The sequence below is a fragment of the Phyllostomus hastatus genome, unplaced genomic scaffold (genome assembly GCF_019186645.2).
Source record: "Phyllostomus hastatus isolate PE091 unplaced genomic scaffold, TTU_PhHast_1.1 phas_scaffold_216, whole genome shotgun sequence".
In the NCBI taxonomy this organism is placed as follows: domain Eukaryota; kingdom Metazoa; phylum Chordata; class Mammalia; order Chiroptera; family Phyllostomidae; genus Phyllostomus; species Phyllostomus hastatus.
This window is the reverse complement of record NW_025334018.1, coordinates 7,394,834-7,410,754: the sequence shown is the minus strand read 5'-3', so window position 1 is coordinate 7,410,754 and position 15,921 is coordinate 7,394,834. Positions and strand designations below refer to the sequence as shown.

The 15,921-nt window shown below is 37.0% G+C and overlaps 1 protein-coding gene across 4 annotated transcripts in view; it reads right to left on the bottom strand.

The window, feature by feature from the left end:
* Window positions 1–15,921, bottom strand: part of ARNT (aryl hydrocarbon receptor nuclear translocator) — a 57,581-nt gene that overhangs the window by 18,048 nt on the left and 23,612 nt on the right. For 2 of the 4 annotated variants that reach the window (XM_045816735.1, XM_045816736.1), the window contains exons 4-9: window positions 12,376–12,420; window positions 8,787–8,831; window positions 6,543–6,756; window positions 3,536–3,749; window positions 2,025–2,127; window positions 470–535 (exon numbers count right to left, since the gene is read on the bottom strand). In XM_045816735.1, coding sequence (XP_045672691.1) covers window positions 470–535; window positions 2,025–2,127; window positions 3,536–3,749; window positions 6,543–6,756; window positions 8,787–8,831; window positions 12,376–12,420 — 687 coding nt within the window. The remainder of the gene's footprint in view (window positions 1–469; window positions 536–2,024; window positions 2,128–3,535; window positions 3,750–6,542; window positions 6,757–8,786; window positions 8,832–12,375; window positions 12,421–15,921) is intronic. The other 2 variants (XM_045816737.1, XM_045816739.1) reach the window with 1 other exon arrangement.

Sequence of the window (15,921 nt, the reverse complement as noted above, 5' to 3'; positions counted from 1 at the left end):
ATAATGTTTATTGATTTTAGAGAGAGGAAGGCAGAGAAAGAAAGAGAGAGAGGAAAACATCAATTTGTTGCCTCCTGCACACACCCTGATCAGGGATCAAACCCGCTAGGTATGTGCCCTGACCTGGAATCAAACCCCCAACCTTTTGTTGTATGGGAAGGATGTTCTAACCAACTGAGCTACACCAGCAAGAACAATCATCAGATTGTTGACCCTTGCCAAAGTAAAGCAACTTAAAGGTACTGCAGGAGGAAAAAAGTAGATAAAGTAGTAGGGCAACTTCCTTAAACAGGATAATCAAAAGAAGCTTTAGAGATTCTGGAAAACATTGCCAGAAACAAAGTAACTGGAAAGTGAGGGATGAGGGTGAGGGCTGCTGAAGGAAGTCCTACAGCAAGAGAGTTGAAGAAGTGGTGATCTCTATACATACTTGGCCATCCCTTTGGTTTTTCACTGCTTAGGATCTCACCTGCATCTGTTCCTCAGAAAGCTCAGTCTATTCATCGAAACTGGGTCCACAGAGCTATTGCCACACCTGTTTCAATGAACAGAGAGTTTAAAAGTGATTAAGCTGCACTATCAAAGAACTTTTCATCCTTTAACAGCCAGATAATAGGCTCTGAATACAACTAGACAGAGAAAATTGTTAACAATGCTCCTAATAAGGAAGGATAAAAACGTCAGACTTGGTATTTCTAAAACTTGTAACTGTCCTAGAATTTGAAGTCTAAATTTCCCACATGTTCTTCAAATACAGAGATTCTCTATATCAGGACTGGGTATACTTTCTCTGTAAAGGACCAGATAATAAATATTTTCAGCTTTGTGGGCCATATAATCTGTTGCAACATCTGTTGCAACTAGTCAACTCTGCCACTATAGCATGAAAGCAACCATAGACAACATGTAAACAAAGGGGCGTGGTGACCTGCCAGTAAAGCTTTACAAATAAAGAGTTGTAGTTTGCCAACTCTGTACCACAACAACGCTATGCATTGGCTGCATTTTGTTATTATTTATCTTGCTCCTACCATGTTTTTCATTAGCTAAGTCCACATATTGGGACACTCTCTCCCACTTTCTACTTTGCTCCTCTCATTTCTTTAAAATAATAGATAAAACTTACAAAGAATATGTGCCATACACTATTCTAAGCCACTTTACATATATTTATTCATTTGAGTTGTTATTAATATAACTTCCAGTATTAGACGATAAAATCAAAACACAAAGCAGTCATTTAATCTGCTTAGCATCTCAGAAGACAGTAAGTGGCAAATCCTTTAGTCTGCATCTGAAGTTACTTTAAACCAGAACCACAATTCAATTTTGTAACTTTAACAGGAAAACTCTCTTAACATTCCTATTCATCACTTCTAATAAGCATATTCTCAGTACAAAGATATCAATTTCCCACTATATAACCTGAAATTAGTTTGTGACTTTAACAGATGTCTTTTCTACCTACATAAAAAGTACTACCACTCTTTTCTTCAGAATTATAAAATGTACAGTATAAAATTTATAAATACTAACTAAAAGACATAAGAAATTCTCATAGTCCTACCAAGAAACAAAACAAAAATGCAGAAATGGTCTGAATACATGGATGTTGTCTCATGATGTACTGGGAAAAAAAATACAGGTTTTGGAGTCTGACTACTATGGATGAAAATAAAATCCTGTATCAAACATTATCTACGTAATCCTGGGAAGTTAATTTGTTTGACTCTTTTTTTAAATCAGCAAAATAGTAACCATGAATTCTCCCCTACAGCACAGTTGTGGGAAATGAGATGACAGACATAATGCACTTATCATAATGTCTGGCACAGGAGGGGTTTAGTAAATGTTAGTTCCCTTCTCAGACACTTTGTTGTATGTCACAACCCATGTGGGTCTTGAGAGTTCAATTTAATCCAACTAGAGCTTGGATTTAAGAGTTTAACTCCTCTGACCAGAAATCAAACATTCAGCTCTTAATTTTTCCTATGTCAAATCACAACCTTCAGTTTGACACTCACCTCATACGGCAAATAAATGATCTCCTTGAGCCCATACACATCCTCATGGAAGACTGCTGACCTTCCTTTTTCACTGTTCCAGTCTTCAGATCAAGGATACGCCCTGAAGAAGAAGGTGAAGAGCAACCTGGAGTGCATTCTTGTGTATGAGGAGGAGGGGGAGAGACACTGAAGACAACGATTAGTATATAACCTAGTCATGCTCCCCAATCTTCTGGCTTTTACCAGAATAGGCCATGGGGGAGATGGATTTTTTCCAAGTCTAAAATACTTCAATTCCCAGCAAGATATCTTACTCTTTAAGTTCAAAGGTAGTACTAGGAATAACCTTGTGCAAGGGAAGGCAGGAGTGGAAAATAGTGCTGGCAAGCAAGAGGCAAAGTTATGGTCTTGGGTGTAATTTTTTTTTTATCCTGACCTGAGGACTTTTTTTTTCCATTGCTCTTTAGAGAGAGAGGAAGGGAGAGGCAGAAACATCAATTCAAGAGAGAAGCATTGATTAGTTGCCTCCTGTACATACCCGGACTGGGGATCATATGTGACCTACCAGGAATCAAACCCACAACCCTTCAGTTATGGGACGATGCTTCAACTGAGCCACCCAGGACAGGGCTAATTATTTTTACATGTATGTGTGCACATACAAATGCACACATACAAAGTAAATGTCACTGGCTTAAAAACAATTTTATCAGCAATAGAAACATGTACCTGTCCCATGCCAAAATTGTTTCTCCCTTTAAGATACAGAAACCAATGGGACTTTTGGAAAAAAGAACTAGAAAAATGAAATCCATTAAAAATATAAAAGAGGAGGAAACCGAATGGCAACATTAGCATAACCAAAATGGTCTTATTTTAATTACTAGTTCTGATCTGCTTCCACTTTATTTTAATTACCAGTTTTGATCTGCTTCCACTTTAAAATTTTTTCCAGAGTTGCTTAGAAGCAGATGTGACTTACTTCCTTCAGCAAAACTCTGGCAAAATGACTGAATAGCATTAAAATGTAGGGGGGGAGGGAGGAGGGGGGATAACAAACCCCCCAAAAGACAGAAAAATAGTACAAATACAAAAAAAAAAAAAAGAAAACCTTATACACTGACTAGTTACTCCCCTCTAAAATAAAAATCTATTATCACAGAACCTAACACAAAGCCAAGAACAACAGAGTAGAAAAAAACACCAGGTAATTAATTACCCATACAAATGAAACAGAAATATGGATAACTTAATTCTTTTAGAATAGAAAAAAGTTTATTGTAGATTTTGTTTTTACTGTTTTATTTACATTAACATTAAGCTAAATTTTTAATGAGCACTGTCACTAATGAAACAGTTTCTAAGGATGAGCTAGCTATGAAGTATATTTTCTGCATGTTTATAAAAAGAACTGATTATATTCATTAAAGAAGAAAATTCTAGAAGCCATGCCAAATTCAATTTAAAAGCTAAAACACTTCTTCTGTCTCAGAATAAAAGAGAAGGACTTCCAGTCATATATCTCATACCTGTCAGAGTGTTTTCCGAAGTGGAAAGCTGCTCACGAAGTTTGTCCACATCATCTGGGTGCACCTGATCATAGAGTGTGCTACCAAACCATTCAGACTGTGGCTGGTTCAAAACAGGGGTCACTGAGTCAGATACATATACCACCCGGCCTGACTCACATGAGACAATAAATAGAAAGCCATCTGCTGCCTCCAAGATCAAATGTTTCAGTTCCTATCCAAAGAAAATAAGTAAAAGTTAATACTGAACTCTGAAAAAACAGGTATTATTATTCATGGGAAGTAAGACACTTCAAACCGTTAAGTATCTCTCCAATAAGCAATTGCTGACTTCTGCCTGATCCATAGCCACAGCTCTGCACCCTAAATGTAATTACCTTCACTGACAAGATATTTTTTTTCCCAATAGATATTTCCTCAATGTGTCTATGCCATTATCGGGCCTCATCCTCTCTACCTAAGGACTCAAGACAGGGAATACAATGACTTCCCAGTAACAAAAACTGAGTTCTTTATCACATACACTCTTGTCTCTTTTTAGGATCTTCCTCTACAAATACTCTGGTTTTCTCTCTCTTGCACCTCAGATCTATAATTATGATCACCTTTTCTCAATTCTACACATTTCTTCCCTCAACTCTGCCCAACTCATCTCTCTTTTTCAGTGCCAAGATTATATACTAAGAATAATGTTGTACTCATTGGCTCTAGTCTGTTATCTTTCATTTCTCAATCCCACTACAATCTTTACTTTAAACCAGAGCATTCATGTTTTTTTTCAGGAGGTTACTAACTACAAAGTCAAACCCTCCTAATTGCCAGTTCAAGTCCCCTTTCCTGGCTCTTTATTATTTTATTCCATCTCTCTGCATAATCTGACAGTGCTGTCCATTCTATCTTTTAAATTTTATTTTCCTCTAGCTTCTATGACCTCATATGCCAACCTTTGCTTCCTTTGTAAATGTCCCTCCTCTGCTTCAGGCTCCCTTTCCTTTCTTCAGGTCTTAAGTATAGGCATATTCAAATGTTCTATCTTAAATTCTCTTCTCTATCCATAATCTCTCCCTGAGAAATTATATCTACTCCTCCCTGCTATGAACACCAAATCTACATCTCTAAACTTGCCTAATTTTTTTCTGGATCTTTAAACAGACCTAGATTTCAAGTATCTGTAATGTTTCCTAATAGACATTCTACCAGCAACTCAATTTCAACATCTCAAAACTTGTCATTATTTCCCTTTCCAAAAAACAATCCTTGGTGCTCTCCCAGCATTCCTTCTCAAAAGTACCTCCTCTGTCTCAAGCTACATGTCTCAAAATCTGTCCAATCTCTCTCATGAGCATAACTCAGCTTTATACTATGTCATTGCCCCAGTCATCTTATACCAATCCATTCTTAAAAAGCTAGCACATCTACTAATATAGTTTTTTAAATTTTTACTTATTGATTTGAGAGAGAAACATAAGTGGATTCTGACTGATAATTAGTGGAAACAGGCTGATTCTGGTATGTGCCCTGACGGGGGATCAATCCTACAACCTTGATGTATCAGGATGATGCTCTGCTACCCAGTCAGGGCTTCTACTAAAACATTCTTGATGACTCCCACTGCTTAAAAATTAAAATCTTAATTCTTTGACATAACACCTAAATATTCCATCATCAGTCAAATCCCAGCCTACTTTCCTATTATCATCTCCCAAGGTACACTAAACTACTTTTCTTTGAAAAATCCAACCATTCTCACTGGGCTTTGTTATCACACTGCTCAGGTTATTCCCCAAACTTACAACACTGCTCCCCTATTCTTTATTTTTCATATTTGCACTTCTACAGGACTTATTAATGTACCTTTACTACAGAGCTGTGTTTATCATATGATTTATTTACATGTGTTTCCATCAGCAACAATCTCTTATCATTCTTTATATTTCTCACAGAACAAAAATCTGGTTAGCTCACAAAAGGTGTACAAATACAATTTGTTCAGTCAATATCTGTATGAGTACTGTCAAAACAAACTGATTAACTATTTCAATGTACATATACATAAAATCTGTGCTATATGTGCTTTCACACAGATCATCTGATTTGGAAATTCTTCTTACTGTTTCTTCCAAATCATATTCCTTCCTTGCTTTTAATCCTTTTACTAAAAGAGTGGTATTATAGGTTAATTTTCTTTTCCTTATACTTCCTGAATTTTCCAAATTCTTCTGCAGTAACCCTAACCCTGTGTAATTTTCAAAATCAAAATAGAATATGGCTTCCTTACTCTTGGAAGTCTTTACGGACCATTTGACTTAGGCATGCTCATGCTATTCACTTTAGCCATTCCTCCAGTATATATCTACTATAACTAGCCCCATATAAATTCAGTTTTTTTAAAAAAGGTATTTCTTCTCTGTATGCATTTTCCTATTGCTTTTCATTTACATATGTATCCTGCCACTCACATACTCATATTCAGACTGAGTTCATGAAAGTCTGGAAATGTTTTTGCCTTCTTGATTCTTTTCATAATGCATCATCAAGGAACAACACATCACTAAGCAATGATAAGTGCTTGTCAGACTCTTTGTATCACTAAAACTAGAAGCTGCTTCGGGAAGAAATAAATTTCTCCCATCTTCTATAATCCTAGAGCCAAGGAAGAGGACTGGTTCCCTGGACACAGTCATCTCTTCTCCCTGTGACTCCACTGCTCTTCTTCCACCTTTTATGCTGTATTCATGAGTGAAGTTCTAAAATACTTATTAGCTTGTTAAATAGTTTTCACAAGTCTGCTCACTGTTCCAATGTTAATAAATGTTATAGCCAAGGATCAAAACTCACTTTTCCCACAGTGTGAATTTTTCCTTGAGAGCTCAATTCTTGCCCTTTAAACAATCTACAGATTCAGCTGTGCTATGTCTCCCAATATTCAGGATTATGGTCACCTACTACAAAAGATAAAAACTTTCAACAGATTCTAGACCCTCTCAGAGTTGTACATCCCAGAGACCTGATCAGTGAGGAAAGACGGCTTGTAGGTGCCATCAGTGGATGTATTGCCAGTTCCCCGCAAAGACTTCATGTGAGAAACTGCCATGCGTAAGATGGTTAGCTTGTCTGGTTTTCGAGCCAGGGCACTACAGGTGGGCACCATGTCTGACAGTTCTGTGATGTAGGCTGTCATCTTGTTCCGTCGCCGTCGTTCAATCTCACTATGATTTTCCCTGCATAGAGAGAGAGGACAAGTCCCATCCAGAAGGTCACATCTGAACATCTGGGAGCACAGAGAGTGATATGGATACCAAGTAAGCTGCTGAAGAAATGTAGTATTTAGATTTAGGGATGCTTAGGTCTCAGGAATTAGAGTGAGGTTTGCCAACATTCTCATGCACAGCAAGCATGGAATAGAAATTAGCAAGGCAGACAGAGAATATGCAGATACCAGCAGTTCTATCTCCTGAAAACTTCACCTTCTATGAAAATTACCACTCCCTCAGAACAAAAAAAAAATGTTTTAAAGAAAGGACTGATATTCTAACTAATTTTAGTCACTTAAGTGCCTGAGAGACAAATAATCTCAGCTTGGCTCACTCCATACTTACTAATTCTACCATTTAAAGGCTGAAAACATAAAATGACCAATTACTTCCAATACAAGTATGTTGTTAAACAGCTGATATAAGAATTGATGATATAGTATAAATACTGCTGATCTATAAAATAGTGTATGTTCTAAGCTCCCCTCTTATTCTCAACACTAGAAAAAAAGAATTAAAAGATTTTGAAGTTTTATCACGAAGTGATAAAACTCATGCACGAAGTCCTACTTTCTTTATCTTGGTGTGGTGCCAGTGCACGGAGCTCAAGAGAATATAAGACACCATCTATTAGAGATCCCTCACAGAGACCCCAGTTTGGGACAAAGGGAGTTGGAGAGTAGGAGTGAAGTAGGGAGGAGGATGAAAAGGCCTGAAAACAGACATTTTGTATTTCATCAGGGTAAGTAGATCACATCTCCAATACTGACATCCTCAAAATTAAAACAGAATGATATCATTGCTAAAAATAATAATCCAGTACTTTCAAATTGGATTTTTGAAAAGCCCAATAGTTCCTCAGTGTCATCCATAGGGTTCCCTCAAAGAGAGACCCAAACAGCACAGTGCATTTCTGCTACCTGGGCAGCTTTACTTTATCCTTTCATTTACTTCTATTACCATGTAAGGATTCTGTTTGAACAAAAGTTCTTTGTCAAAATAAAAAGAAAAATAATACTAATCTAACATAAATCTCTTTTTTTATAAGAGCAAACTAAAGTCAAGCAATTTGAGTTTTCCAACGGCTGCCTTCATACTCAATGAATGCAATGCTCTTCCCACCATACCATGCCCAATCAGTTTTCTGGAGGGTAAAAGAGTCAGTAGGAGTTGAAATGGCAGCAAAATAAGCTTGTGACCCAGCTGAAAGAGGTAATGACAGAGAAGTTAAGTTGTGGGGAGTAGTAAAAATGGACGTTGATATCAATGAGGTATCTCCTACTGAGTCATCCCAAATCAGAGACCAGAAAACAGAAAAGTAGAGAAAAGGTCTCACCACAGAGGCCCATATGTAGTTATTTTGTCTAAGAAACATTAAAATTCTGCTCTCAAACTTAAAGCGCCTATCTTCCTAGTAACAACAGATTTCTGACACTGAAGTCCAGAAGGCTGATCTTTTAAACAGCCACATCAAGGCTGCTGAAACCAAAAAGATTCAATCATCAAAGCAACACCAGTACTGCTGTGACATAGTAATCTGGGCTGTGAGTCTACAAAGGGAAATAAGGATGAGCTTTCTAGATGGGTGTGAAATAAAAGCTGAGCCCTAAAGATCATGAACTAATTGCAAACACAGGCATATTTATTAATTTTTCTGATAAAAGAGTATTTCCCTGCAAAAGGACCAATTGGCACAGCTGCATTGTTCCTAAAAGCTTTTTGTTCTGTGAAGCTTAGTGCCAAGGTAAAGAGGAAAAGAGAAAACTATACAAGTAATTTTTTAAATTCCTAAGTAAAGTTCCCTCAACTCACCACTCATTTTCTGATGGGGTAAGCCAAAATTCCTATTACACACAAACTTCTAAAAAATCTTGTCCCCTCTTGCCACAGATAAGGAAAAACACAAACAGGAAGGGGAAGAAAAGAGCAGAGTAAGAAAAAGGATAGAAAAAGCAGAATTATCTGCTTCACCATGCTGAAAGATACTGTTCTCCTACCTGGCGAGTCTCTCCTTATCCGCAGAGCTCTGCTCATCATCCGACCTAAAAACAGAATTAATGAACTAAGCTAAAATTTAAATAAAAAGAAAAAAGGAAGGAAGAGAAGAAGGAAGGAAGGTAAGGAGGAGGTAGAAAGGACAGGAAAAGAAATAGAACAAAATAGAGTCACAGAACAGAGGAAAAATAGAAATATGGACAGGAACCTTGCCTATAATTCTACAAAGCCACCTGTTTAGATGAAGAAAAAAGTAACAAGAAAAAGGCCAACACAAAAGACAGGCCAATATTTATTATAAATTAACATAGTCTGAAAATAGAAAGCATTTTGGCAGTCAATCTCTATAAAAATCAAGGATATACACAGATTGAACAAGATCATTCTCACACACTGCTCCCAATCTGTAAAGAAAATGATATCCAAATAATCAAAGAGGAAATCATGATAAGAATGTCAAACAAGTGATCACAAATACAATCTATCTATAACACACAAGCATGCACACATGTACTCACAGACAGAGTAACCAATCAGGTTTTACTGGAAAATTATATAGCTCAAACTAAGAGCTAGGTTTCTGGCATTTCTCCTGTAGTTGATTCGATCCTAAAGTAGTATCCAGTAGTAACTCTCCCCCTGGAGGGAGCCACAAAGGATTGCTGCTAAGTTTCTCTGGATAACTGAAATAGTGTAAGGATTGCTGGCAACTGAAGAAACACCAAGGTGTTGGTAGGCCAGTGTATCATTAATCAATTCCACTTTAAATATATATGAGGTCTGTCCAGAAAAAGTCCAGCCATTGTTTATATAATGAGAATGGTTTGCACGTTAATCTGGTTGCCAAGGAGACTGGACTGGAGTGCGCGTGTGTGAACAGTGACGACCTCACTGTACTAGTCAGTGGGGGTGGTAGACACCCTTGAGTGAGCATGTATACTGTGGCCATCACATTCAAAATGACTGAGGGAGTAGAACAGCGAATCTGCATGAAATTTTGAGTTAGGCTTGAACATTCCTCCATGGAAACTATTGGGATGATTCACAGGGTCCCAGCTATGGGCAACTGGTGACTGGCAGCTTCATCACAACAACACACCCCCTCATGCATCACATGTCTTGTGCAGAGATTTTTGGCAAAACATCAAATCATCCAGGTGACTCAGGCCCCTTACAGTCTAGATTTGAAGACCTATGAATTTTGGTTTTCTCCAAAACTAAAATCACCTCTGAAAGAGAAGAGATTTCAGACCATTGATGAGATTCAGGAAAATATGATGGGGCAGCTGATGGCAATTGGGAGAACCGTGTGAGGTTCCAAGATTTCCACTTTGAAGGGGACTGAATGCTTCTTCTATCTTCTTCAATAAATGTCTTTATTTTTCATACTACGTGGCTAGATACCCTCTAGACAGACCTCATATATCTAAAAATAGATTAAGAAATCTCAAAAAATAGTCTAAGTATGATATTTTAACAGGCTATCAAAAATGACAAGCACAATGATTTTATCAATATATGACAAAATTTCTATGAAACAGCCAGCAGATAAAAGGAGACTCAAAATAATGTAGTAACTATAAGAACTTTTAAATGTGAAAATTTACATATATTATGAGCAGAGAAAGAGAACTGAGTGATATTACATAGCTTAAAGTGTCACGTTTATTGGGTTATTATAGTTCTTTAACCAACTACAAATCATTTTTTTAAAGTTGAGAAAAATCTATGCATTTTTAGCTTTAGAAGACCCTCTACTGAATTCCCAAGGAAGATGTATGAGACAAACTAGTTTAACAAATCTTATCTTAAAAGAATAAATTGTGTTGTTTGAAAGTTAAAATATCCAAAATTCCTATCACTACTGCCTCCTCCTACTTCAGATCCATAATCCCTTATCCACTCTAATATTTCTGAATGAAATTTATAAATACTTTAAGCAGGGCAAGTAAGATTAAAATAGTTCAGATCATGTTTTCATAGATTTCTGGAATTTCAGCCAAGAGAATGTGAATGTATACCACCACTACTATTTGATGGCCTGACTTCTAATGCAGCTTAAAAAACTATTTCCCAAATATCTATGATTAGCTTCTCAATTTTAGAGATGGTTCCAATCCTAAAGTGTTTACAAGTATCTATTTTAATAAACAAATTCTTCAGAAACCCCTTAAACTCACTCCTTTCCTATTTCCATTGCCACCGCTCTACCCATGGCCCTCATCATTATTATTTCAATAGCCTCCTTGCTACCTCCCTGACTTTCATACTTCAATCCTATATACTGGAAAATTATATAGCTCAAACTAAGAGCTAGGTTTCTGGCATTTCTCCTGTAGTTGATTCGATCCTAAAGTAGTATCCAGTAGCAACTCTCCCCCTGGAGGGAGCCACAAAGGATTGCTGCTGAGTTTCTCTGGATAACTGAAATAGTGTAAGGATTGCTGGCAACTGAAGAAACACCAAGGTGTTGGTAGGCCAGTGTATCATTAATCAATTCCACTTTAAATATATGTGAGGTCTGTCCAGAAAAAGTCCAGCCATTGTTTATATAATGAGAATGGTTTGCACGTTAATCTGGTTGCCAAGGAGACTGGACTGGAGTGCGCGTGTGTGAACAGTGACGACCTCACTGTACTAGTCAGTGGGGGTGGTAGACACCCTTGAGTGAGCATGTATACTGTGGCCATCACATTCAAAATGACTGAGGGAGTAGAACAGCAAATCTGCATGAAATTTTGAGTTAGGCTTGAACACTCCTCCATGGAAACTATTAGAAAAATCCCATATAGAAAAATCCCTATATAGAAAATCCCTATATAGAAAAATCCCATGTGCATTTTGTATAGTATCCTCTCATTCAAAGCTTATGATGGCATTTTCCTGCTTCAGAGAAGGTTTAAACTACTCTGACTGGTATTTCTTAGGCCTCCACATCAGTGGTTCTCAAAGTGTGGTCCCTAGACCAGCAGCATTGGCAATAAATACATACTAAGTGCACAGTTAAGCACTGGATTTTTAAGGATTCATTTTTCTGAAGTAGCTGAAAACTCCATTTTTAAAAAACAATGCACTATTATTAAATAGTTATATTATTAAATATACAGAATAAACTTTCTAATAATAAAACCAATATCTGAGTTGAAAAGGATTTACTATTTAATGGAAAGCAAAGTATTTTCCATCTTGATGGCTAATTTAAACAAATTTATTTCAATCAAAACTCATCTTTACAAAAATTGTTTCTCTGTTGTCATTTTCAGAAGAATAAAACCATTTTATTTTGTAGATTCACTTAATAATAAATTCAGCCAAGAAATCTATATTGTTTGTGTTCCTGTGGACACACAGCAAACACACTGCATAGCTACCCATTATATACATTAAAAAAAAACTCTACGTGTAATACATCATTAGTTTGAAACCGATACCTGAACATAAATGGTAATTATTATAATACCAAGTTCGCCAGCTTTCAGAACAGAAAAGAGACTGGACAGAGAAATTATCTCTCATTAAAATAAAATTAAAACTCAGTATGCTTGAATTGCCTGACCCTAAAACATGAAACAAGATGTTCTATTATATTACCTGGCAAACCGCTCCTTATCGTTAGACATCTGATCATCATCACACCTGAAGGACAAAAAAAGTAAAGCATTATACTCGTTATATCCATTTCACTCTGAAATGAAAACTAGAAAGGGGTAAAAATATTCAACAGAAAAGCACCACAAATCCATAGAGATAGTAACAGCATTCCATAAGACTTTAAAAATCCATTACAAGTTCTCACGTTTCTGACGTCTCCTTTACTCTTACTTATCAGACACTTTGCCCCCTCCCCTCCAAAAAATGATGATCATATGAGGGCACCGCTGACTGCCCTGTCAGCACCACTCTAAGGTCTGGGATAGTTGATTTTTTGTAATTATGGCAAAAGACATGTAATATAAAACTTAACCATCTTAACCATTTTTAAAAGTACAGTTTAGTAGTGCTAACTATATTCATACTGTTGTGCAAAAGATCTCTTGAACTTTCTCATCTTTACCCACTGAAACTATCTTTACTATAGACCCACTGAAACTATACCCACTGAACACTATCTTTCCATTCCAATCCCCCAAACGGCTGCCTGCTCCTGACAACCATCATTTGACTTTCTGTTTCGCTATTTTTGACTGTGTTAGCTACCTTATGTAAATAGAATCATACACTACAGCTGACCCTTTTCCAGTTCGTGGTGTTGAACAGCTCTTCATTTGCTTTTTGCCCATCTGTGTATCTTCTTCGTAAAAATGTCCGTTCAAGTCCTTTGCCCATTTTTAATTGTTTATTTTGTTGTTGTTGTTGTGCCATTGTATTCTTCATATAGTATTATCTAGGTAGTGTCTGCATTGCAGAGTATCATCCACTTGACAAATAAAGAAGGCCTATTTTTTTAAAGTATCTTTTATTGATTATGCTGTTACAGTTGTCTGGCTTTTTCCTCCCCTTTATCCCCCTCGGTGCTATACCCGCTTCCCTCCAGCATTTCCCCCACCCTTAGTTCGTGCCCATGACTCATGAACGTGAAAGCTGTACACGTTAAGTTCTTTGGCTTCTCCATTTCCTATACCACTCTTAACCTTCCCCTGTCTATTTTGTACCTACCATTTCTGCTTCTTATTCCCCATACCTTTTCCTCCCATTCCCCTCCTCCACATCCCAACTGATAACCCTCCACGTGATCCCCATTTCTGTGATTCTGTTTCTGTTCTAGTTGGTTGCTTAGTTTGTTTTTGTCTTTTAGGTTCAGTTGTTGATAGTTGTGAGTTTGTTGTCATTTAACTGTTGATAGTTTTGATCTTCTTTTTCTTAGGTAAGTCCATTGAACATTTCATATAATAAGAACTTCATGATGATGAACTCTAAAGGAGCCCTATTTTTTAAGGAACTATTTTATTATGTGAGTGCCCAGATTTTATTTATTTATTAGTTTATTAACTAAGTTTTAAAAGGTGATATATTTTGTTCCAAAATTTTTAAACAGTTCAAAGTTATAAGTAGTGAAAATGCGTATCTTTTTTACTTCAGGCCTTCAGAACTCTTCCCCTTAAACGACAATAGTTTCCAGTTTAAGTATCCTTCCAAAAATATTCATTATGTGTGTTTAAATGTGTGTGTGCATATACACACACTCATAATATCCTCCGCTTGTTTTTACATAATGCTCATATTGTAAACTGTTTGCCATTGTTTAGTTTTATAATGCTTAGTTCTGTCAGTGACATCTTTTTTCTTAAAGTAATGTTTAAAGTTAAGCCTTGTATTGCTCCTCACTAGTTGCTGAACCCTTCAGATATTCAGATAACCCTTCAAAAACAACAGCCATGACTTGGCCACCACACAGAAATATTTGCAAAATATTGGAGAAAATATTCTACAGTTCTTAAGATAATGAGTATCAATAAGAAGTTTTCATTTCTGGGGAAGATAGACTTTTCAAACTGTTTTACTGGGAATTTCTCCAATTGGAAATCCTAAATTATAATGGTAGACACACTTAATGGAATTGTGTCATCTATATGAATGAGACAGAGGGTAAAAACTAGTCTTACTTATACCTATCGATTAGCTCTAGCCTTGAGTCACTGCCTTTATTTCCACAACATCTGGTAGTCATGGGGTTGAGCTGTGTCGGCCCATTTACATGTGGATTTTTCTTCAATATACAGATGGCCCCCCACATCCCTGGGTTTCACACATCTGTGGATTCAACCAACAGTGGATTGAAACAGTATTTTAGATTTGAGGTTTGGAATCCATGGATGTGAAGGATTGACAGTATGCATTGCTCTGTGCCATTTTATGTAAGGAACTCATAGCATCCATGAATTTCAGCATCCATGGTGGAGTCCTAGAACTAATCCCTTGTGGATACCAAGGGATGACTTAAGTTTGGGGGGAATCAAAAATTATATGAAGGCTCTGGCTGTGGCTCGGTTAATTGGAGCATCATTCTGTACATCAAAAAGCTGCGAGTTCGATCCCCAGTCAGAGCACATACCTTAGATCGCAGGTTCAACCCCTCATCCGGGTGCGTATGGAAGGCAACCGATCGATGTTTCTCTCCCACATCTCTCTCTTTCAAATCAATAAACATATCCTCAGGTGAGGATGTTTTAAAAAAGTCATACAAGAATTTTCAACTGCGTAGGGATCATTGCCCCTAATCCCCATGTTGTTCAAAGGGTCAACTGTATATGCAAATCTAATCAGGTTCATTTGTGCCCTGGCTGGTGTGGCACACATGCGGGCCTGCAAACAGAAAGATTGCAGGTTCAATTCCCAGTCAGGGCACACTCCTGGGTTGTGGCTAGGTCCCCAGCTAGGAGCATGCAAGAGGCAACTGATCAATGTTTCTCTCATAACATTGATGTTTCTCTCCTTCCCTTCTCCTCTCTCTGGAAATGAATCAAATCTTTTAAAAATAAATAAATAAAATAAAAGGCTCGTTTGTCCTTTCCCCAGCCATTAAAAAAAACAAACTGTCACAATTCATTTTACCAAGTGGATAAGTATGCCTGAGACATGTATTACAAAATTTCTTTATTTGACCATTGATACATTTTTTAACAATTAAAATTTTCTAGTCTGGTCTTGAGTGAAATACTTATTTGCACTGTATCTGCAAAGTAACACTGAATCTTTTTGATTCAGGCTACTTTTTTTTTATCCTCACCTGAGGGTATGTTTATTGATTTTAAGAAAGGACGGCAGAGAGAGAAACACAGATGTGAGAGAGAAACATTAATCACTTACTTCCCATATGCTACCTAACCAGGAATCAAACCCTCAACCTAGGTATATGCCCTGACCGGGAATCCAACCCACAATTTTTTGGTGCATTAGAGGATGCTCTAATCAAATGAGCCACCTGGCTAGGGCTGGTGCATGCTAATTTTGAAAGCTGTAACTTATTACCTCTTTTGTTTATGTATTTTGTTATATTCTCCAGACAACATCTATAAAATAATTTTTAAGAATGTCAAGGCTCTGAAACTCTACCAACGATGTCAGAACACCTAGTATTTAGAACAGTTCTTCTCAATGCATGAACATACAGGGTGGGCAAAAGGAGGTTTAGAGATG